This window comes from Ixodes scapularis, unplaced genomic scaffold (genome assembly GCF_016920785.2).
Source record: "Ixodes scapularis isolate PalLabHiFi unplaced genomic scaffold, ASM1692078v2 PGA_scaffold13__105_contigs__length_92229423, whole genome shotgun sequence".
Lineage (NCBI taxonomy): Eukaryota > Metazoa > Arthropoda > Arachnida > Ixodida > Ixodidae > Ixodes > Ixodes scapularis.
Genome location: NW_024609839.1, coordinates 5,981,317 through 6,005,106, shown reverse-complemented (window position 1 = coordinate 6,005,106; position 23,790 = coordinate 5,981,317). Strand labels below are relative to the sequence as shown.

General features: G+C 44.9%; 1 protein-coding gene across 1 annotated transcript; it reads right to left on the bottom strand.

Annotated features, from left to right (window-relative positions):
• Positions 1-1,020: 1,020 nt before the first annotated feature.
• Positions 1,021-21,631, bottom strand: LOC115328308 (cytochrome c oxidase assembly factor 5). The gene is made up of 3 exons (XM_029989524.4): positions 21,432-21,631; positions 16,934-17,035; positions 1,021-1,128 (listed from the first exon to the last, which is right to left on the bottom strand). The coding sequence occupies exons 1-3, from the start codon at positions 21,537-21,539 to the stop codon at positions 1,087-1,089; spliced, it is 252 nt and encodes an 83-aa protein (XP_029845384.1). The 5' UTR covers positions 21,540-21,631; the 3' UTR covers positions 1,021-1,086.
• Between the last annotated feature and the right edge of the window lie 2,159 nt (positions 21,632-23,790).

Below are 23,790 nucleotides of genomic sequence, written 5' to 3'. Positions count from 1 at the left end.
AGGGAATCAGATATCCCTCCGCCACCTTTGCATCCAATAGCGTCCCACCGTTTCCGTGACGTCGCGGACAAAGCGCGAGGAGGGTCTTGCCTTTTTGTACATATTTGCTTCATCTTTCGAGTTTGACTTAGCATTGTGGAAGCCACGAGAGGGATATTAGAGTTCTCCCCCACGGACGGAAACAAATACGACTTTCGGGGATTAGCTCCCCCCCCCCCCTCCCCCCCTTTCCGATAGGTACAAAGGCTGCTTTCAGGGGCTCGGTTTCCCTTCCAATGAATACAAAGGTCGCTTTCTTAAAAAGTGGGATCGGAGACAAGTGGGAATCCATTGAAGCGGAACAAGGAGCGTTTCCAGTGAACTCTTCTTTCGAGTGCGGAGAGATTTGAAACGGGCGCATCACACTTGTGGGAGGAGCTTCTCCTACCTTCTTGACTTGTACCTTCATGTGCGCTTCGCATAGAGTGATGCCAACTGCCTGTTTCCCTTTCCCACACCCTCTTCCACCGCCATTTTGTTTCTCTCATTGTTTCCCCGTGCGCCGGAAAGTGGCCTTTGTGTCCATCGGTAATCCCATCCGAGGGGGAAAATGCTAATCCTCCCTCCGTGGGTTCCACAACGCTGCTCCGAACTTCTGAGATAAGGTGCTTGTTTCCGGGAGGGTTATAAGCCCCACGGATTATCGCCGAGGAACAAAATGGCTGCTGGTTTGTCGGCGGGTGGTATTACAAAGGGTGGCATCACCCTAGCAAAGCGCACATGAAGGCTCCCTAGAAGCTGCTCCCTGCTAGCTCAAGAAAAAAAGCCAGTTCTGCACATAGTTAACGTGACACACAAAGTAGTGCTCGCAATATTATTATGCCTTTTTGTATTCAAAACATGTACCATTTAAAAAAAAAAATAGTAACGCTAGCGATAAGTTCAACTTTCCTCGCTACAGTAGAAGGAAGTTTAGCATTTTGAGGACAAAATTTCTTTGCAGCGTACTCGCAAATATTGCGAGGTAAAATTGCTCGTACATTCTGACTGCACATCTGTTTAATGTTTTGTACGAAAAATGCTGTAGTGCTAGGATCCATCTCCCATTTAGTAGCCTTTTCTTCCCCTGAACCTTTGCCTGTTGTCAAGCTGAAAAGGAGAAAAAAAATTACGTGAGAACACGACAACACAAGATCTAAACGGTCACAAGGTACGTGAACAAACTAAGGTCCCTCAATAAATTCATGCTTACAAGTACCGCCAAACATTGTCGTGGAAACGTGCAAGACACGTGCCACGAGCGGGTGCTGTGCCACCTTTGCTTGCACGGGCCGCTCAAGACACGGGCCTTGTGCACTGGCATATTTGACGTTACTTACAAGACAAACGCAAACACAATGACAGGCTTTAGGACCAAGAGGCAAGTGGTGCCTGCTAGTGGGACAGCTTCAAACTATATGTACTGTTGCACCTATTAATGAAGTGTTTGTCAAGTTCCGGTCTACTCGGACATATCCCTTCACACATGAAAGCCGATATGCCCGTTAGTGAAAATGATCTCACTAACGGACATCTCGACTTTCATGAGTGAAGTGATATGTCCCAGTGGACCGGAACTTAACCAACATTTCATTCATAAATGCAACAGTACAAATAGTTTTAAGCTGCCCTAGTGACCACTTGGCTCTTTTGGTCTATCCAGATGAGTTGACCGAGGGATACATCCTCGTTTTTAAGCCCAGTTATGGGAACACATTCTTCTCATAACTATTTTCCCCCTCAGTTCTAGGAACTTTGGACTGGTAGAACAGTATCAGTGAGCAGTAGAATATTCACAGTGAAAACCGGAAACTGAGAATAAGAAAGGAAGACGACTCATCACATTTCCATCTCTAGTCTCGAGTTGCTGCGATTAACACCATCTACTCTAGTTGGCACGCTTATACCATAAAATCCCGAGCAAGCGCCCACTTAAAATTTAGAGATAACCATGTAAAACTGGGGGATGGAAGCATCTTAGGTCAACATTATGTAAAGATATGTCCTTTGCATACTTTCTGAATGTTACAAAATTCAGGAGTGGGCGCTTATTGTACAGCATGTGAACTAACGTTGATTAAAATAAAACGACCAACCAATCCCTAAATCAGGGACCCAATGTTTCGAAGCCTGTTCGACTTCTTCCTCAGGGGCGATTATGGAGGAAAGGAGGCCGCAATCTTCTTTTTCCTCTATGGCGGTGGCAAATGCACACAATCTCTTCTGCTTCCTCTATGGCCGTTTTTTGATGACACCATGATGGAACCCGTTCACATAAACAGATGGAAGTGCGCCAAGAGACCTATTAATGTTTGTCGGCGTGGTCTGAATGTGCCAAGATTCAAGGAAGAGCCTCCGGCAGCAAAGGGTCACAGTTTCAACATGACAACGACGAAGCCACCTTTCTCAAAAATAGTTGCCACAATAGAAGATGGCGTCGCGCAGCTGGATTCAAACGATCACGAACGAGTCCGACAGAAGTGGTTGGCATGCTATCAAAACTTCCACAACATCACCGACACAATTTATCGAGAGAAGAGGTACAAGCTCGTTGGGAGCTTTGAGAGAACAAAAACATTGCGATCCGCACGCCCCAAAGTGTTTCTAAGATATGTGGACGACTGCTTCTGCATCATGAAGAAGACTCAAGTGGACAATTTTTTGACACACCCCAATTCCATCGAGCCTGACACCCAATTCATCGTGGAACAGAAAAAAACACCTTACCGTTTCTTGAAGTGCTTGTAGAAAGGCAGAGATAATATCTGCGGTTCTTAGTTTACCGCAAGCCAACACACACCGGAAGATACCTACAATTTGACTTCAACCATCCAATGAGTCAAAGTACCAGAGCTTAACACACTCCTATCAAGGGCAAAGAACATTGCTTAACTGATTCTGACCAACGAAAAGAAGAAGCCATCATTTGCGACCTCAAGAACAACGGATATACGGGCAGCTTTATACACCTCATTGCCCGTCCCGGCCAATCACGCGCATCAGCGTCCCCTACATCAAGGGAACAAGTGAAGCCCTGGCACGGGTGCTAGCGAGGGAGGGCATTCAGATGGCCAACAAGCCAATATCAACCATTGGACGGTTTATGCTACGACCAAAAGGTCAGCCCCCTAAAGAGAAGCGCAAGGTGTGGTTTACGAGATACCCTGCGGGGGGTGCCCGTCCTCGTACATCGGCGAAACAGACAACTACAATGAGCGGATTTGCCAACACAAGGCAGATCTGCGCAACTTCGATAAAAAGCGCAGCGCGGTTACTGAACATAGTGAAAAAAAAAAATGACCACCGCATTGACTTTCGTAACACGCGCATCCTGGACATCGAAACTAACCCCCGCCGGAGGCTCTTCCTTGATAATTGGCACATTCAGACCACGTCAACAAAGATTAATGGGTCTCTTGGCGCACTGCCATCTGTTTATGTGAACGGGCTCCACCACGTGTCATCAAAAATGGCCATAGAGGAAGCAGAAGGGATCGTGCGCATTTGACACCGCCATAGAGGAAAAAGAAGATACCATACTTTCCTCCATAGTCGCAACTGATTTAGGGATTGGCTGGTCATCTCATTTTAATAATTTTCCCCCAACCAGACAGACTTCTGTCTGATGTTTACTTTCAAAACTAATGTTTTTAAGGCACCTTAGATGGCCTGCAAAACTTTGTTTCCCAACGTATCGCCCTGAAATTTACTACAGAGGTGCAAGCAGGTGGTGGAAGTTTACAGTGAAAAAATCAAGGAATAAACTTACGTCGTTGAAAAGAAAAAAAAAAAAACATGTTCTGTGCAATCAAAACTGATACATATTATTATTCACTTATATTGTGATTAGTATAGTGATTAACCTAAATTACTGGAGACATTCAAAATTTACATGTAGGAGAAGAAGGTGATGATAACTCTGGTACGATGTCTACACGTAAAAAAACAAGAGGTAAATCAGGGACGCCGATTAAAAAATCTAGCTCTTTTTCCGACAGGGCTATGGATGTCGAACTTATGTGAGCCTGCCCGTTTGACGTAATCACTTGCGCCTCATACTCTTCTCTAGTCCTTTGGATGCAACCACAGTCCCTCACATGCACGGCTACATGACCCGCTGGTGATTATTCGAGGGATAGCACACGCTCCCCGATTCTCACATTGACACACCTCCCTGACTGTCCCACATACTTTTCCGCATGATAACAGAATTTCGTAAATGATGCTGCTGCAACAGCCAACAAACTTCCATCCATGACTGATCTTACATTAGTCATGATAGTCTTGTTGCTTGTTGATCTTTGGACACAGCAAGTTTGTCAGGTGCTTTAAAGAGGATTGGGACCTCAAACCTTGGAGCTACCCGTTTTAGGTTGGGGGACGCGATGAACGTAGGGCGTTACAACAGGTAGGATTCTTCTCTGGTGTCTATCTTCTCTTTTATATGGTTTAAACATGTTCAAACGACGTTGGACAGAACTGTTATCGGGTATCCTGACACTTTAAGCTCAAGTAGATGGTTTGAACAACCAGGATACCCGATAACAGTTCTGTCCAACGTCATCGAGAGCACGTTGAAACCATGTGATATATTGCAATATACCGCCCTGATATATTTTATGTACGGCCATATATGATAATATAACGAGTCAAATATAGCAATATAGCGCTATATATGGGAGCAAATACGGCCGGATATCGACATATAAGTGGGCAAATACTGCCAGATGTAGCTGTATAAGTGCGTAAATACGGCCATATATCGCCATATACGCATGCAAATATAGCCCCTGATAATGATATATGGGCCCGTTTCGGTCGTGCAAGCAATAGGTCATATGTACTCGCCAAGATACTAGTTGATCGATCTACATTGCATGTCTCATGTAACTGGATAACTATTGTTAACATCCTTAAAGTCAAGTTATTTCAGGTATTTGGACCAATCAATTGCGCATTTTGATGATTGAAAAACAAATGACATTTGGTTGTATGTTTGACGTGTGACAATATGATGAAGTGCATAAGATCGGAAAGCGAGTTAATCAAATAATGGATTTTAGATCGCAGCTCTTAGGCGCCCGTTTCCGAGTTAAGCGGAGTCGGCGTCGCCATCGGTGTAACCACCCCGCTAAATTTAGCGAGAAATTGAATGGTACTTATGTCACGTGACGGAAATTTTCCCGCTAAATTTAGCAGTGAAACTAATTTTGTTCATGTTTCCCCGCTACATTGAGCGGGAAAACACGAACCTTTACCTTACTGAAGATGCAAGACGCTACTTCGTCGTCCCGAATCATTTTCACCTCGAACGGCTGCGAAGCCGTTGCGCCCGGAGTACCCTACGCAGCATCTTTCAAAAACCGTTCGCACAGCATCGCAACCTTCCGTTTGCAAGCGTCCGCGACTCATCGTGTGTTGAAAGTCGGAAGATGGTCCGTGATGTCTTTTATGTGTAACTCTTTCGTAAAAAAAATTGAAATTTAAAAACGCGAAGCTGATCAGTGTACAGATTATTTTAAATTTATTGGTAAAAATATAGACCATTCCGTTTAGCGCTCTCTGCGCGGCACCATTTTGTTCGACAGCAGCGCCCTCTTCATACATCCGGGAAATTCAGCGGCTTCAGCGGGGTAAAACGAGAGAGAGGGCACGCGCCCGACTCCGTTTGCAGACGGCAAACCGGGAGGTTGCTATTCTCCATCTTTGGGCTGTACCGGTGGGCTGTACGGAACATCGAACTCTCGCTCGTGGCTGCCATTGTGAAGTGGTTCGCGTTCTTAGAATAGTTATGGCTACTCCAAAATCAGCCTATAGCTCTCTGTTGTTCTGTTTCGGTAAATGGTCAACTAGCATGTCTTTTCTCCGTTACTTAGATAGCGGTTGAGTCAGCCGGCAGTACTACCCTCAACTACTGCGTGTATTGCGGTAGGAGAGCACGTTCTTCTTTATTATTTCAGACTTCCACTCATGGTCGCTAAAGGCCTACACCAGTACGAAATTTGTATAGTAAAAAAGGTATAGGAACTGGATTTACTTTTCGCCGGAGAGACCGGCCAATTTGACACAGTTTTCCCTATTTTTTTTTATCTGCACGCAGGTAACAGCGCAATTGGACCCTGTTGGTCTTTTTATCTAGCATAGTATTACACGATAACTGGCATACCAAAATCTGCGCATCTGCGCTTGAAATTTTCAAAATAACGCGATTTTAAACGGAGTTGCACGTCAGCCAGATGCTAGGTACAGCCCACTCGGCGGAGCAGACGACATCCCGGGTGAGAGGGGGAGGGCATTTTTCTCTCTATTTCCCTCTCTGCTATGACCCTAATGGAACGGTCATATATACCAATTTATTTGTGGACATTGTACGCGAAAAATAGTCGCGCCTATGTTTTAATTTAAAATTATAATGTGGGTTATTCTGCGTAAAACGTAGTATCTTCAAAGTCGCATCATTTTGGGTCACTTTCGAGCTGAACAGCTTCTTTCGAAAGTTCAAAAGCTGGACTTCGTAGAGCTGTATGTTCACTCGCTATTGACAGCAGGGTAGACACTATGCATGTTTTAGGCCAGTCGTGTCTCTAGTTAGGCTCACGTGACTACAGTCTAGAAGCTGGTGATAAAGCAGAACACGGCACCTGCCTGGAGCCCACGGCCACACATAGCATTCACTGCACTATCAACCTTGGGTACAAGTAATAAATCCGCTCGTTGTAGTCGTTGATGCACCATAAGATAAGCCTTTTGTAGGTGCACTCCCGTTTCGGCCGTTCCTTCTCTCCTTTTTTCTCTCTCCCTAAGCTGAAAGCGCGGCAGAAGGTGAATGGTAGCGTGGTTTGACGGATGACGTATTAGCCGTTGGCAATCTCAGAATGCGTTCTGCCGGACCTAGTTTGAGTGTGTTGCGCCCTGCGTGGTTGCGGCGGATTTCTGCTTCTGCAAGCGATTTCTTCAAAGAAGCCCAAGAATTTTTAGTAATGTGTTTAGTGTTCGGTTCTTCCAATGGCAGCTTGTGCTGCATCGTGTTGAATCTTCACGGACGCCTTCCTTCTCGTTTTTGTGTTTAAGTGGTGGTTCTGCCGTGGCCGTGTCGACATATATCTCGGATTACACCTTTCAAGTCTCGTCACGTCAACTCAAGTGCGTTGCAACCTACTTCGCGACAATTGATCGTTTTCCTAGATACTCTTCCAGAGTACCTCTAGAATTAGGCCGTGTCTATCTCCTGGCAGCCGGGAGAATAATTTCTCCGAAATTCTAAAATCCTGTCACAACTGCAGGTAGAATCCCGATTTTTTTATTCTCCCTGCGTTTCGTGATAACACGTTCCACGGCCACCTTTTCGTGGATGCACGTTTCATGGACAGAGGTTTCGTCGACATTAACGTTTCATCGACATTCGTTAAGCGAATGTCGATAATCCTGCTTTCCCTGGGAATTAATTTGAGTGAAATCAGGAGTGGCGTAAAGCACAGCTAATGTAAAAATTAGTAAAAGTTGGTAAATGCTCAATATCCAATTGGTATTCTTCTTATACAGATGACAAGTCACTTTTGGTAGTTAATTGTAGGAAACAACAATATACCGTTTTTTTTTTTTATTCCTGCAGATTTGTTTTTAAAAAGCCGTGAAAGCTACACTTATGCGGTTTGTGCAAGTGAGTTATACGTCCAGGTGGACATTATATGGGTGGCTAATCTTTGCGATAAGTCGGCTAATCAATTAAAATTCACTAATCAACTTTTAATTAGTGAAAATAGACATATGGTTCCAATCAGAAACTTGCTGAGCATCGTCCAAAACCCCTAAATCAGTAATTTTTAGAAAGACTTCGAGCGCGTGTGAAGCGCAGTAGTGCGCTTAAGTTACCAATCGTGGAGCAGGTACAAGGCTGGGGTTAGATAAGAGACAGAAAAATTGCGCGGGCGCCTTAAGGAAACCGCTAGCCTTGTACCTGCTCCACGAGTGGTAACATTAGTGCACTACTTCTCACGCGCTGAAGGTCTTTCTGAAAATGACTGATTTAGGGGTTTTGGACGACGCTCAGCAAGTTTCTAATTGGAACCAAATGTCCATTTTCACTAATAGAAAAGTTGAGTGAATTTCAATTAATTAACCGACTTATCGCAAAGATATTTATACATTGAAACGGTTTCGATTAGGTCAGAGACGAGGAAGTAGTGATGATATAGGATGGATTTCTTTCTGGTGAAGCGGATTAATTTACATTTGGATTGGTTTAGTGACATCAACCAGGAGTTGCACTATTGGTTAACTTTTAGAAGGTCATCTTGTAGCTTGTTGTGATCATGCACACATCTTACGTTTTTTTTATAAACAACGCAGTTGTCCGCAAAGAGGAATATTTTAGAGGAAATGGTGGAAGGAAGGTCATTGATAAATATTTAAAAAAGCAGAGGCCCAAGAACGGACCCTTGTGGAACACTAGAGGAGACATTTGTTAAGGTGGACTCGTGATCATTGATGACCGTGAACTGTACGCGGTAGGAAAGGAAGTCGCGTATCCATGCAAGCACTAAAGGATCAAGGTGAAGGGAGGACGGCTTGGAAAGGAGACGTTGATGGGGGACACTGTCGAAAGCTTTGGAGAAATCAAGAAAGACGGCGTCTGTCTCAGCATAGTACCCGAGGTTAGTGTGTAGATCATGAATGAAGTCACAGAGCTGCGTCTCACAGGATAGTCCTTTTTGGAATCCATGTTAATGCAAAAGAAAAATCTGTTTGTTTTAAAGTGAATCATGATGTGAGAGTAAAGTATGTGCTCAAGTAGTTTGGATGAGACAGATGTTGAAGATATCGGGCGATAGTTAGAGACAGTAGAGCGAATTCCCTGTTTAAAAACCGGGACAACGTTGTCAATTTTCCAGTCTGAAGGAAGGCGGCTTTCAGATAAGGATTATATTTGAGCGACAAAGGTTCACTGGAGATAAAGTAAGCTCGCGATAATTCAAACTCGGATATTTCTTACTTTCGGTTAATTCAAACAGATTTGAAAATTTTGATCGTCCCGCTATGTTTTTAATGTATTTATAAGCCGCTTAATTCGAACGGCGTTTTCGCTTTATTCATATTTTTTTGTTCTCGCGGCCCCGTTGAGTGCGCTTCTTTCCGAGCACCGGTGCACCGCAGAGGAGCAATACCCGCGAAGCTTGCTTTCGCGAGTGTTGCTTCTCCGCAGTGCACCGGTGCTAGGAAAGAAGCGCACTCAACGGGGCTCAAGCGGGCACACATTAGCGGAAGACTGCGCTCACATTATGTGCCTCAAGACTAGCAATGATGACCAAGGGCCCTAAGCTGGACGCTTGGCGAGAACGATGGCGAGAAATTTGGCGGCCGCGATTGGCCAACGCCACACTTTACCTTGGCGCCGGCCAACCATAGCCGCCGAAGTTCTCGCCGACTTTCCGCCAAGTGTCCAGATTAGGGCCCCAAGACATGTAGGATGAGGAACAGCTTACTGGCATCATGCTTTCTGGCCTTGAAGGACATAATGTGAACGCCGAGCTGGCGGAATATGCTAGTCTTGACGACGATGTGTGTGTTTGTCGCGATGACTCATTAGAGGACATAGTACAGGAAGTAATGCCAGCACAGTGCAGCAGTGAGAGTGAAGATGACGATGAAGAATGGGATGACCCACTGCCAAGTCTCACAGCCGCAGAGGCCTTTGAGCACATCGCTCAGCTCCGGAAGTTTCTGTCCGAAAAGGAAGAGTCCCGTAAAGAGCTACTTGCATTGGCTGGTGTTGAAAATTCTGTTTTGAGATCTCATGTGCTGACTAAACAGTCCACAATCGACAACTTTTTTGCCGGATGAATAATCTTAACGTCACAGTTCTTTCACCAATGTGTTATGCCTCTACTTGCTTATAATTACGCCTATGTAGAGGAACTGGCAAAAATCTCTTTTGTACGTGTAGCTGTCCATGTAACAAATCACAAAGCTGTCTAGTATCATATTTAGATAAATTTTTGATAATTCAAACTGAAATCTGTGACTTCCTGGAATTAAATTAATGAGAGTCTACTGTAATGCTGGTGTTTTTCCAATTTACGGACGATGCGAGTTAATTTTTCTATTAGGTTTACGATACTGGCGGGGTCTATACTGATTGGGGCATTCGCTCATAAAGCTAAAGGTGAGAGTAGGGACAGTGGCTAAGCACTCTATAGTGAAAATTGAGTTTAGTACTTTAGGGTACTCGCTCTCAGGGATGAGGTCGCCATTTTCATGGGTAAGATGTACGATAAGTTATTATTCTTTGGTGATACAAAGTTCCAAAACTTCCCTGTGTTAGTCCGCAGGATGGTCGGGAAGACATGGAAGAATTTATTTTTGGACAGCTTAAGGCTCCTGGTGTACTCTCTGAGGCAAGAATTGTAAGCCTCCCAAACTTCGGTCGTGTCAACACGTTTGGCCTTGGCAAAAGTCTTTTTTTTTTCTATTTTGCAATGAAAGCAAAGTTTTTGTAAACCATGGGTTAGTCGAATCTGTACGAATACAGATTGTAGAAACAAATATTTTCACGAGTTCATTCATTTTTGTTTTAAATAGCACCCAGTTCTCCTCCACCGATCTAAGGTAAAAATTATCAACGTAAGAGTAAAAAAAAGTTGTCATTGTTGATTATTGATTCATAACCTGCCTTATAGTAATCCTGAATGATCTTAGAAATAGGATGATTTACGATAACTGGCAGAGAAAAGGTAATATGCTGTAGCCTGTGGTCGCTTAGCCCTTCACAGTAGTGAATACATTTCATGATGTCTGGTGACGTGGTCAGTATCGAGTCTAGGATATTATCTGCATGGGTTGGTTGATCAACTAACTGTGCGAAGTTTAAAGTGAGACACATTTCCAATTGTTTAGATGCTGCTGTACCACCAGAGGATAACTTTGACCAGTCAAAGAAAGAAAAATTAAAATCGCCAAATAACAGAATGTTGGCACAAATCGGTATGAAAGGATGAAGCACAGTCAGGTGGCTTATAACACACTCCTATAATAATCTTATTCGAGGGAGTAGAAACGCATATGCAAGTAAATTCCAAGCTGTTGTTGAATACACACACAACAAAAGAAGATATGTGCCTTTTAATTGCAATGAGCACACCACCACCCCTGTGTCCACTCTGGTCATGGCGAGAAACATTATAGCTAAAGTTAATAGGGAAGATTTCTTTGTCTTCAATATCGGGTTTCAACCACATATCTGTGAGAATGACTATGTCTGACGCGCTATGCTCGAGTACGTCATGAAGCTTGTCTCGTTTTGGCATGACACTGCGAATGTTTGAGAAGAGGACAGAAACATTTTGGTTTTTATCGCATGTTGCAGCAGTTCAATGACAGATTAAGACTGAGGGTTAAATGCGAATCGTTTATTTCATTTCATTTTATTTATTGACCTCAAATCGCCCGAAGGCATTACATGAGGGGGGAGGAGACAAGGTGACTTTATTCTAACACAAAATACACGCAAATGAGAGAAAGACAAAACATCAGCACATACTTAAAAGAAAAAAAGAAAGCATACAGTATGCTTCGACTAACCAAGCAGACGACAGTCAGTGGTAACACAAGCACATATACCAATAAACGTAAAACATGCTGGTGGTGTACACGCACAGTACGCAAAAAAAAAAGTAGTCACTTAACAAAGTTTCACAAGCGTCTCTGAAAAGAGCGACGTCCGCTAGACCGGCAACGGATTCAGGTAGACTGTTCCAGTCTTTGATGGCTAATTGCAAAGGCGATTCCGAAAATGTTTTGGTGCGACCAGGTGATAATCTTATCTTGAAGGGATGATCAATCCTAGGAGAAATATGGTACGAAGGGAGCAAAAGTAGTTTCTTGTTAATATGCAATTTGTTGAAACATACTCTAAATGGTACGTTCAAGTCTTTTCTGTATTGAAAAAGTGTGCTTCCACCAAGTCGCACAGACTCAGAAAAATCTTCACAAACAGCGTAAGGGGTATCTTTTAGCTTGAAACCAGAGGACAAAATGTTTTCTTTATTTTTAAATCGGGCAAACTTGACAATGATTGGTCTAGTTTTCTTGGAATTAATCTTTCCAAGCTGGTGCAATCTTTCAAAATTTGAGGGGTCAAGTGCAATGCCCAAGTTCTGCGTGCAAAACTGGACGATTCTATCTTCCAATATCCCCCAGATTTCGGCTTGGTTATCAGGGCCACCCAAAAACAACAGATTTGAACTTCTAAGTCGATTTTCATTGTTCTCACACTGTTTCTGGATATTCACCAGCTTGACAGACATGCCTTGAAAAGGCTGAAGCGTAGTTTCAGATGCAGTGCTGGTCGCAGCCAACCTAGCTTCCATCCAAGAAAACAGTTGTTGAACTATCGGTAGCTTTTTGCCCTCTCTCTAGAGACACAAGCTTCGCCAACATGTCTGTCTGCGTAGCCTCGATCCTTTGCACAGCAGCTAGAATACTTGCTATGTGGGCGCTGTCAGTATGGGGTCCTGGGTTATTACGTGGGCAATGGCGGTATCAGGGCCCAGATTCATTTCGACATCTCTTGACATTAATAAAAGAAGCTGAGAGACCGAAAAAACGTATGAGTACTGGAAACAGTAATAACAAATCACTTTCCACCAAGAGCACACATCTTCGTTGGAGCACAACACCAAAAACAGACAAAGGTCATTGCTGCGATAACATTCCGTGCATTTGAGGTAACCAACCTGAATGAACAAGCGAATTTGTGTCATGGCTTTTGCAGCGGTGTCGTGCCCCGACTGGCCAGACTGTTGGAGCTGCTTAAGTAGACGCTCTTCCATCGATGTCCCTAGTTGCCAGCCAAGGTTGGTGAAAGTGCCCAGACGTAGCACGACGGGTGGAATTGGCCAAGATGTGCAATCCTGCTTCGCAGACAGAAAAACAGCGTCGTCACCGGGACCATGGGCACCGGGTGCGTAATCCATGGATGGTTTCAGTGAGATCATTGAAGAAAGGAGCAGCACCTGAATAAACAAGCGAATTTGCGTCATGGCTTCCGCAACGGTGTCGTGCCCCCTTCGTTCAACTTCCTTCATGACGTATTTCATCAACACGAACAGCTGCTGGCCAGTACAGTCCTTGGTAAAGAAGTACCCCACAGGTATTTGAATGCACACTGAAAGTCCAGTCAGAACGAAGCACAGGAGCGAGTTGGCCAGTACTGGTTTATCGTTCGTAGCTTGAAGCTCCTTTCCCATGTCGACCTCTCCCACGAAAGAGCCTCTCTGCTCGTACTGCAGTCGTTACTGTATTCTCATTACAAAACCAACTACGGAGCACATTTTGGCATGCTCAGTCTTCAGGTCCTCCGTCTTCAGTCTCTCTTGGACTAGCGACGTAAACCCCACTTCGCCGGAAGTCACCCCTAAGAACCTTTGCAAGGTAGATCGGTAAATGGTGGCTTGAGAATGCCTTCACTCCAGATGTGCTGGTAGGCTCGTGCTGACTGGCTCCTTAACAAAATGGAGTGGCGGATGGTAATCTCTGGCCAAGTCGGCCTGATCCTAGAAAAGTTCACCACCTGGTTCATAAGAAAGCTAGTGCCCAGGTGCTTCTCGTTTGCTGATTCTACAGTCAAACCTGTTTATAACAAACACCAGGAAACCCTATGATCAGTTCGAAAGAGCAAAAACCTTTTACAACGAACTTCCATGATGCGTTTGCTGTAAGACGAGCGAGCCTTCTCTTTCTTTCTCATCTCTTCACCTCCGCCTTGTAACACCACGCTGTAAAGTTTTTTGTGTTTTTCTTTTTTTTTTTTGCATGTGTGCAGGGTTTGTTTTTTAGCTTATCTCCCCTTCTGAATCGCTTCTCTTCGTGAATAAGTGCTCTGGGAAGAAACTTTTTTTTTTTTTCTTCTATGCGTGCGTGCAGCTTTCTCCCCTTCTGAATCGCTTCTCTTTGCTGAATTTTGTTCGCAACTGGAGCTCTCGGAATTTTCTTTCTTTCCTGCTTCTTTTTGGGGGGAAGGAACCGACTAGAAGAGGATCGTCTGTGCATTTTTGGAAGTCTCCCCAGGGGTAAAAGGTTTGATATAGCCAATATGTTGTTCGTTATAATAATTACTTTTTACATGCGGTTTTATTTAAATTTTCCAAGAGTTTGATATTGACAATATTTAGCTGTACAAGGGTTCGTTTTAAACGGGTTTCACTGTATTACCTTTCCAAAGGCACACAGATGGCCGTTCTCTTTCAGGTGCTTGAGCTCTTCCTCGTATTTATCTACAGTCTGTTTTAGTCGATCAACCTGTCTTCAAGTCCCGCTCTCTTCGTTGCCACTTCAGGCGTTCCACGACCGATGCGCCGTTGTGCATCCACCTGGGTACCTTTATCTTTTGTCGGCACTTCTGCGGCAGATGGTTCGACTTGATCACGGGAGTCGCCACTTGGAACATGTGTGCATATTTCGAAGCTGTCGTTACCTCCATGAAGAAGGCTCTTTGAAGTGTGTTGCTTGGAAGTAGACGGGGCAGCCAGGGAAGAGCAAAGAACGGCAGCTTTCCATTTGCTCACAGCAGAGTCGCTCCGAGGTATCTTGGCACTTGGCTGCAGGTACTCCGGATACTCTTCCAAAACTCTCCGGAGTTTCCCTGTCTATCCTTTTAGGCGAGCAAATGTCAACTACAAACGACCCAATAACGCACCCTTCCTGGCGATGACTTTCAACGTTTCTCCCAGTTGACTGCCACTAGGAATCTCGCCAGACGAAATACCTGGTTGCGTTTTGAGTCCGCCTTGCATTTTGGCACACAACAGTACGCCATGGCAAAACCAAAACACTTCCAAAAGTACCGGTGCAAGAAGCGAGGCAAAATTCACACTGGGCGCATTGCCTGCCTCGTTATGCGATCCTCGCCCGTGGCCCTGCCCTGCCACCTGGCCATCCGGGGCTGGTGGCACCGCCTCGTGGAGAAGCATGGCAAACGCAAACGTTTGCCATGCTTTTTACCAAGCATCCCAGATAGAGGAGGCTATGGTCTAAACCATAAAAAATGACACGTGACCACGCAGAAGAGAGTTCTCAAATCGGCCACTTTTCCATCGGCGATTTTCGAGCAGCAAATTCTGTTGTGGGTAGTTGGGCTCTCCTATGTCATGTACAAATAAAAACCTTGACGAGCACAAATACCCTGTCAGTGTCCCTTTAAAGCGCTGGCGTGCCCCAGCAGGCTTTTGTTTCAGTTTCCAGCAAGCTGGCTCTGGTCATCTGCAGAGAAGTAGGTACAGCTCTGGTGATATATTATTTTTATTTTTTATATTTTTTTACATTGTTTTGGTAAACGAGATTTTAGCCTGCAAGATGATGCAAATCAGTAAATTTGCTTTCTACAGGAACTGCCTGGGTCAGCAGGACACACATACAGCTTCTCATGTCATCGCTGGAAAACCTAATTTAAAGGGGCACTGACACCCCAAAGGTCGTGTTTTTTTTTTATTGTCTAAAACGATGCAAGTTGTAGTCATAGACACGCAAAAAAAATGCATCGCAAAAAAAGCATTTTGCGCGCGCGTGCGCCTTTTTGATTCTGGCGTTTTTCTCCTTCGCTCCTCACCTCCTTGCTTCTTTTGATCGGTGACGTCAAAAATCATGAAATTTAGAAGCTTTGTAGGTCACATTTCTATAACGTTTATTATTGGAAATTGTAAAACATGTTTTGTAACGGAATTGTGAATGCACTACGGCCCTTCTTTTTGAAATAGGAACATCAGAGTCCGTTGTGATGTCGCCTCCTGAATTTTTATCCTCCCTCGGAAAACTTGGCGTGCTCAAGCAGAGGATGATCGGTGAGTCGGGGAACCGGACGAAGAAACCGGTTTTTCACGGTCCGCCGGTGCCCTCCTCTCCCGCTCCTCACCTCCTCACTTCGGGTCGCGGTGGCAACGGCGCTTTCCTTTGTAGCATGGAGCGGAGGTGCAAAAGAAAGTCGACTCGCAGGAGACCGCGAAATTTGACGTCACTGCACTGGTGCGGATCGCGCAGGAACATCAAAATCGGTATTTGGAAATTGTTTTTTTTAAATTCAGAAATACTGAATTCCCAAGTTTCGAATTTTGAGGGTAATGTCCTGGCATCGTTTTCAATCGTTTTAAATAATAAAAAAAAAAGATATATTTTTATGTGTCAATGTTCCTTTAACCTCAATTACACATTTCAGCTTGCTCGTTATAAATGTCGGCAAACTCGTACTTGCTTATAAATATTGGCAAGCGATCTCTAGGACACCGGGACGGGCTGGCAATCGAAAATCTGCAATAGAGGTGGGCTGCGTGAGAGCAGCTCTAAGCCAAGTTTTTCACCCTGCGCCTATGACTATGCTCAGCCGAGCAATTTATGAAAGGACCAACATCAAGGTCAGAATTCAAAGTTTTGTGTTCTCCCGGTTCATATTTCGATGTTTCACGCCATGTCTCGTCAAACTTTTTTCTCTGTTTCGTCTTTCGCATTTCTTAATTTAATGCTCATGGCCACCTATTTCTTCAGTTTCTCCCAGCGAATGGAACGGCTCGAGGACAGCCCTGCACACCAAAAATCTAGGAGGTCATGGAATCATCTGCAAACTGGCCACATAGATTGCCCAAAACAACTTTCTCTTTCTTTTGAACGAGGCAAGTCTATTTTTTCTATTTAAACCCTTACCACATGCTTGCACCTGCGTAATAAATTGCAGCGCCATACGTTGAGGAACCGATTTTGGTGGGCTGTCTAAAGTGCCCTAAAAGTGTTAGTTTACATGCTGTAGAGCAGGCAGTATTTTACAGTAAATTAACCAGTAACATACAATCTTTTTTTTCTTAACACAAAACCCTTGTATATTGTGGTCAATTCAGCGTGGATCCCAGTGGGAGTTTCTAGGATCTAAGCTCACCAGTGAACGCTTGCACTCAAACAAGAGGTTCTTCAAGTTGTGGCATTCCTGAGGCACAGAGGGGTGACTTGTCAGGATGCATTTTTTGGGTGACAGGCCATCCTGTCAAAAAACACAGTATTCTATTAAATTTGGAACAAACCTTTTCCTTAAAAATTATCCTTTTTTTTTTTTTATGTAATGATATGGTGCAGGCACGTGCTCTTCACCCAAGTCTTAAGCATGGAACACATGGGTGGTGAAACTGGGTGCCGCAACACAGGTGCACCGTGCTCAGAGCCATATATAGGGGAAGAGTCTGGACATATGTTGTCCTCGGTGACCTCTCACCGTGCCTTCGCTCCTCCCAGACTCCTTCCATAAAACTGCTTTCAGGCCTAGCAACGGGAAACGCGAGGGGCCTGTCCACCATTACCGATCCCAGGTCAAAGCACGCGCATGCTAGGCCGCATGGCATCCTGCGTACAGACCCTTATTTTTATGTTTTCTGATGACAAAATGGTTGTTTCTTGTGTGGTAGGATGTTGTGACGTCCAACCACACGAGACGTCCAACCACACAGCCGTCAGGGTTTTTGTTTTTTCCTTCTAACGATTCTAAGAGAAAAGAAAAGAAAAATGTCACAAAATATGGTTGAATAAAATCAAGCGCGACAATCGTGGACGTCCATGGAAGGCTCCTGTCTTTGTGAGGTAAGAATGCTTGTATCATTTTAAAACTTTTTATAAGATGGTGTTCTATAAAACTCCATTTTTATAAAACTAGCAAATTAGTTGCTACACAAAGCTCGCATGTAATGTGTAATGTGAATAACTGCAGCACAAGACAGGGACGTCCCATCTGTAAAGCGTATTCCCCTGCCTTCTTCTCCAAGCTGCAAAGTGAATGAATTTATATTTGATGCCTTCTCATAAATGCTATTTTTGTATAAAAAAAAGCTAGTTTTGCTGCCTTTCTATCTTCCATTTATTTTTATGTAATGACATGACGATGGATGCTGGGATCTCAGCGCCGTTAGGAATGGCCAATCAATTGAGTTAAATATTTAAACCAGCAAGCTTACCATCCGCAAAAAGCAGCCGACACCGAGTCGCTCCATGTTTATTTCATAGCCTTCCATTACGAAATAAACGGCTCTAACGTTACGACAAACGTTAGTGCCTGCGCTGTTTTTAAGCCAGCAAACTTGCACAACCTTGAATTTTTTTTTTTTTTTCTTTGTAACCTTCCAGCTTTCTAGATGTCCGAAGAACAAGATCGCTGTTTCATTGTAGAGAGAGTTCGGTGCAGGCACACGGTAAGCATGCATGGCATGGCCATCCCATACTAAAAGTAGCGTTCGCTTCGATCAAGCAATCTCGTTCGTGGTGCGTATTCAAGAGGAAATGCAATTAGGAAGTAACAAAACTCTGGGAAACCCCCGGAAGAATGGCTTTAGCTGGCTTTACAATCCAATAGATAATTTTCTTCAAAAACACGAGCACCGAAGGCATTCTCGTACACGCTCGCTTATCAGAACACTCTATAGAAAACCCCTCAGCTGCAAATTAGAAGTCGTTATCGTTGCGCACTGCTAGAATAACAAGAGGCATCAACTACAACTGAAAATTGCGAAATTTATGCGAGAGCAAGTTGCGCAATGCACCGTACGTCCGCGAAGCGTATGAACGGGCTGGTCACTCGGCACATACTGAGGAAGAATAGACAAAGTAACCAGGAACTAACTTATTATGGTCCCTGAATAAGCACGACACAGTCCAAAAACTGCTAGCGGATGACTTGAAACACAATAAAACAATCATACATTGGAGGAAACCAAGAGCCAAGCATACGGGCATAGGTCACCCAGTGCCAGTTAAGCTTGAAGATGGCGAAATGGGCACGGCAAATCAAATCAAATTTGGGGGTTTTACTGCCCAACCAACGAATGGCATCTGGCACGCCCAACCGGAGGACTGCGGACTAACTTCGACCACCTGGGGATCTTTTGATGTGCAACCGAAAGCTCGGTTACATGGGGCCCTTCTCCGCATTAAAACTCCGTCAGACTACGGGCACCGCGACCGGAATTCAAACAAAATGGGCGTGGCCATGGCGTTCGCGTGGCCTGTCGATGACGTAGTTGTTGAGCTGTCGAGGCCACACCAGCTGGCCAAACTCTCCCCTATATATGGCTCAGACCGCGCGGCTTTATTTATAAAGCAGGGAACACATGAGCAATGAAAACAAGCGCTGTGCGGCACTATCGTAGCAACTGGTACTGGCATCCCTACGTCAATTCCGCGAGTCGCTCGGATCTGGTTGATACAAATAATGACATGTGATGCACCTGTGGTGCACCTAATGGCGAGCAGCAAGTGCCGTGCGCCGCCCAGTTTCACTGCTCATGTGTTCCATGCTTAAACTGCATGTAAGCGACCTGCAGAGCAACGAGACAAGTGGCGACGCTGGCGTCCACCGAGACTCCACCGAGACCGAGAAAGAGTGGCGCTGTTGTGGACAACAGCGCCACTCTTTATCATTTGTCTGTACTGTGGTCACCTTGAGGTTTTACAAAGCATGTTTTTGCATAAAAACAAATGGAAAAGACTCTTTTTGTATGAAATTTGTTGGAGTTTAGTACAAAATGATGGGCACGTGATGTTTTTAAAATCTTTAGTTTGCAGGGTTTGCGGCACAATTAATATTGTTTTTATACAACCATGCCTCAGCGGTGCTTTAAATAGCGCGTCCCGACCTAGGTGCATTTTAACTTCGGTAGCAAGTCCCGGCGCGTCCGCTGGGGAGACAGGGGTGGCACCTCTGTAACCTCATCCACTGTATCTGTTTCGGCGCCAAAATGGCCGATTAAAGCCAAAATAGAAGTAACGTGCAGTTCCTCGAGTGGCCGCTGCGGGAGAAATGGCGGCGTTGTGTTCGCCCTTAGCTCGGTTCTCGAGGACAGATCGGTGCCACTTTTTCAGAGCAGTCTCTATGGCAGTTTCCCAACTGAGTGTTTTAGTAACGTTGCTCTAGCGTACATTATAGAACTCTATGGCTTGGGCTAGTTGGTTGATGAGCACCTTGTATGAAAACAGCGCGACAAGACAAGGACAAAGTCAAGACGAGACAGATGACAGCGCTGTCTCGTCTTTACTTCGTGCTTGTCTTGTCGTGCTGTTCCAAACCAAGTTGCAAGTAGCCTCAAGTGGAGCACGAGGCCGGTGTCTCGTGCCGCCCTTGGAAGCAAGTGGCAGCCCAGCACTGAAATGAGCGGCCCTTGGAAGCGAATGGCAGCGGAGCACCCGCTCAGGGCACGCGTCTTGCCCGTTGCCACAGCAATGGTTGGCGGTACTTGTAAAAACGCTTTCATCAAAGGACTTCAACCTGGCCCACCCTTCACGCCGCTTTGCGGCGAAAGTCTGCGGCAGCTCATTAGAAAAATGTTAATTCACTTGGCCCACCCGTACACACCGCGGCCTTGCCCCTCGCCCACGGCAGCGACCAAACTTCAATGTCAAGTGATTGCTGCCAGCCAGGGATGGGCAGTATTTTAAATACAAGTATTTAAAATACGTATTTCAAATACTTTGTGTATTTTGCATTTGTATTCAATTACAAATCAGGTAATGCATTTGACGTGCGTATTTAAATACTAAAACGTGGGTATTTCAAATACAATTGTAATTAAATACAATTTTGTGGGCGAAAATACATCCCTCAAATTTATTGTCACTGTCCAGAGCAGGAAGAAAACTATGTTCTGCACCAAATGCAGTGTCTCTCAATCAAGCACAAGCGTTTACTGATTTGTGATTACGGTGCTAGTCCAGGGCAAGAATAGTGATGAAATCGACGTTCACAGGCAGACTGGCTAAATAAGTGCCTGTGACAACTTGTGATGCTTTCCAGCCTGATTGCCATCCATATATTTGCCTGGAACATTCTAAATGCGCGGGTCGTCCAGATTTTCGTAACTGGTGCGAGTTGCAACGATAAAACATTCTCTAGCTAGTGCGGCGCGTCTTGGTCGTCTCGGTTCTTTGCTGGTCTATACCAAAACGTAATCGACAAAAAAAGCTGCTTGAAGCTCTGTACTTTTTTCACCTATTACGTCCAAGCTGATTACATTTTTTGTGATTATATTTCTATTACGTTACTAGGGCCTCGCACACTAACTCTCGAATGTGTGATGCAAAATTAAAATGAGATACCCAGAAACCCGTTGCAGGCGCCCTGAAGTCGCTGACGCAAATTTTGAGGAATGTATTTGGAAAAGTATTTGGAGGAGACCAAATACATTTGGTTGCATTTGTATCTTGTACTTAAATGCTTTTTTGGCAATGTAATTAGATTTGTAATTAAATACATTTTTGACGAAGTATTTTGTGTTTGTATTTCGATACGTATTTGCATGTATTTTGCCCATCCCTGCTGCCAGCTAATGATAGGGCACTGGCGGCAATATTTCTCCCGAGCTGCTGCGCCGGCTGCCTATTTATCATTCGAAGCAACTTACGAGCTTCACGCAGTCAGTGGCCAACAGGCAACGCTTGAGGTCGTCCCTGACGCCCTCGCACGAGCTGTGCACCCGAAAAGCGCTGTTTTCTTCCGTGTACAGGGGCATTTCGTTGCAATTTAAAGCTCAGACTCCGACGCCGTCAACAACTGCGCCTGATCTCTATTATAGTATTCTGGATTGGCTGGATAACGGATCGAGGCTTGGCTTGTCTTAAAACCTACCCGAGCGTTGGGAAGCAGGAGGGGGAAAGAGAGGACCTAATCGTGCACCAGGCACTAGAGATCATATACTAACTCTAGAGGAAAAGGTCCGCCATTTTCCCATACATTCTGGCTGCCGCAAGCGGCGGACCATGCAGGCAGACCCTCTGGGTCCCAAACACGGTTACGTCATCAGAGCAGTTTCCTGAACTTCAACAATCCACGAACTTACCGGTGGAAAGATACTCGCGTTCTTTTCGAAGGTTTCTTTTTGCATAGCGCGCAGATGTACGGCCTCGCGTTAACGCTAAACTAAACCATATACCCGGCTTCGCTGGTGGGGCGCGGCTGGGCGCGGTTGAGGAATACGAAACTGCGCAACCACCAGATTTCCGAGATTTCGACAGAAGGGAAGTTAATGCAGCGTAATGACTTTATTGCTTTTTATAAGCGTTAGAATAGCTCATAATTTAGTTTACAACGTTAAATTATCACTGTTTATATTGCTGAGAGTTTTCACTCTTCGTGTTTACCATGGCAACGTTGCTTTCTTTCTCTCGTGTTCTGTCGCTCGCTTTTGCGCTCGTTCACTCGGGACCCAGGATGTCGGCGCACGGGATTTGCCACTCCTCCTCACCCACCTTTACCCCCCTGGGTGCTACACTGCGCGCGTTGCACTCTGGGAACTAGTTGGCCAGGGAAGAGAGTGGCATGGTTTTTGTTTCGATCAACATGCCTACAAGAGAGCGTATCTCATGTTTTCTGGTCCCGAGAACGTCATTTTTGGTCTCTAAATTAACCTAACTGGCCAGACCTCGAAGCTTTAGCACCCGAGGCGTATAGCTTGTTTTAACACATGATTGTTGTATTTTTGTACTCGAGCCTTTCTGTTAGCGTTTCGAGGTATGTGAATGAGCCAGTGCTGGAAACCTCGACGCTGCGCAGCTCGGGCATAGCTCGAGGATCTTGCTTTTGTACGAGTCAACAAGCTGTAACAGCCAATAAGTATGCATACATCGAGCTCGCACCTTTACATTAGTGCTGCTGGTCAGAAGTTTGTTTGTTTTGTGCGCCCATAAATATAACTTTTTGCAATTACTCTTTTTATTAATACGCCTGAGTATGCAAGGTAAAACTCGGAGGCGCCTTTGAAAAGCACAAATCGAACACACTTCTCATCTCTTATTAATTATCTGCACTGACCCGCAGCACTTCACGAAGCGAAGTCCCAACGATCGAGGTAGCAAAGTCCCCGCTCATTTGCATTCCACAATAACTCTATGCATTCCACTAATATTCAACATCGCGTATGCGTATAAGGTTATCCTGCAATCATATAGGCACATTCGCACATACAAACCGTTAAGCAAAGGTCGAGCACTTGTGTGAAGATGTCGCTGCCAGTGGTCATATACTATTTGTTACGTGTTTGGTTTCTTCCTGACTGAGTATGCCGAGATAATTTTAGAGACGCCGTTGTAAAAGCTGTAAAAGCTCGTTCAAACAGGCCTAGAGAGGGGTAGGGGACGCTTAATTGTTAGGGCAGTTAGGGGTTGCTCCGTCGTAGCTAACCGATATCAGCGTTTGCGAAAACTTAGTCGCCTATCAGCATAAAATTTGAGTGGAATATATATGATGACACGCAAAAAGACATCATAGTAACTTTTGTGCAGTGGTGAGGTCGAATTTATTGCGTTTCCTTAAAGGGACACTGACAGGGTATTTATGCTCGCCGAGGCTTTTAGTTGTACGTGACATATGAGAGCTCAACTACCCAGAACAGAATTTGCGGCTCGAAATTCGGTTTCTTTCCGCCCGAAAACCGCCGATCAAGAACTGGCCGGTTCGAGTCTCGCTCACTCTCTTTTCCGCGGTCACGGGCCGTTTTCTAAGGTATCGATGCGACCACCAAATTTAATCAAAGTCGTGGGTCACTGAAGGCACACACTCGATATTAAAAATAAAAAAAAATATGAAACCCATTTTTTGTGGCTTCTAAAAAGCTGCAAATACGTTGATTGAAAAAAAAGTTCCACAGACAACCGGAAGCAATCTGTGCGTGCGTCGCTTCGCGTATCGTGGGACTCGCAGGGACGGCGATGGCAGCGGACGACGGGCGTGGGACCTCTATTTCAGAACTGTCGTTCGCGGTACCG

What these genes read in the sequence shown, in the direction of transcription:
- LOC115328308 (XM_029989524.4), bottom strand. Translation starts at nt 21,539, where the DNA reads ATGCCCCTGTACACGGAAGAAAACAGCGCTTTTCGGGTGCACAGCTCG. An exon ending in CCACTGACTGCGTGAAGCTC is followed by an intron (nt 17,036 to 21,431) that starts GTAAGTTGCTTC and finishes GTTTTTTGACAG; the next exon opens with GATGGCCTGTCACCCAAAAA. An exon ending in TTGAGTGCAAGCGTTCACTG is followed by an intron (nt 1,129 to 16,933) that starts GTGAGCTTAGAT and finishes TCTCCTTTTCAG; the next exon opens with CTTGACAACAGGCAAAGGTT.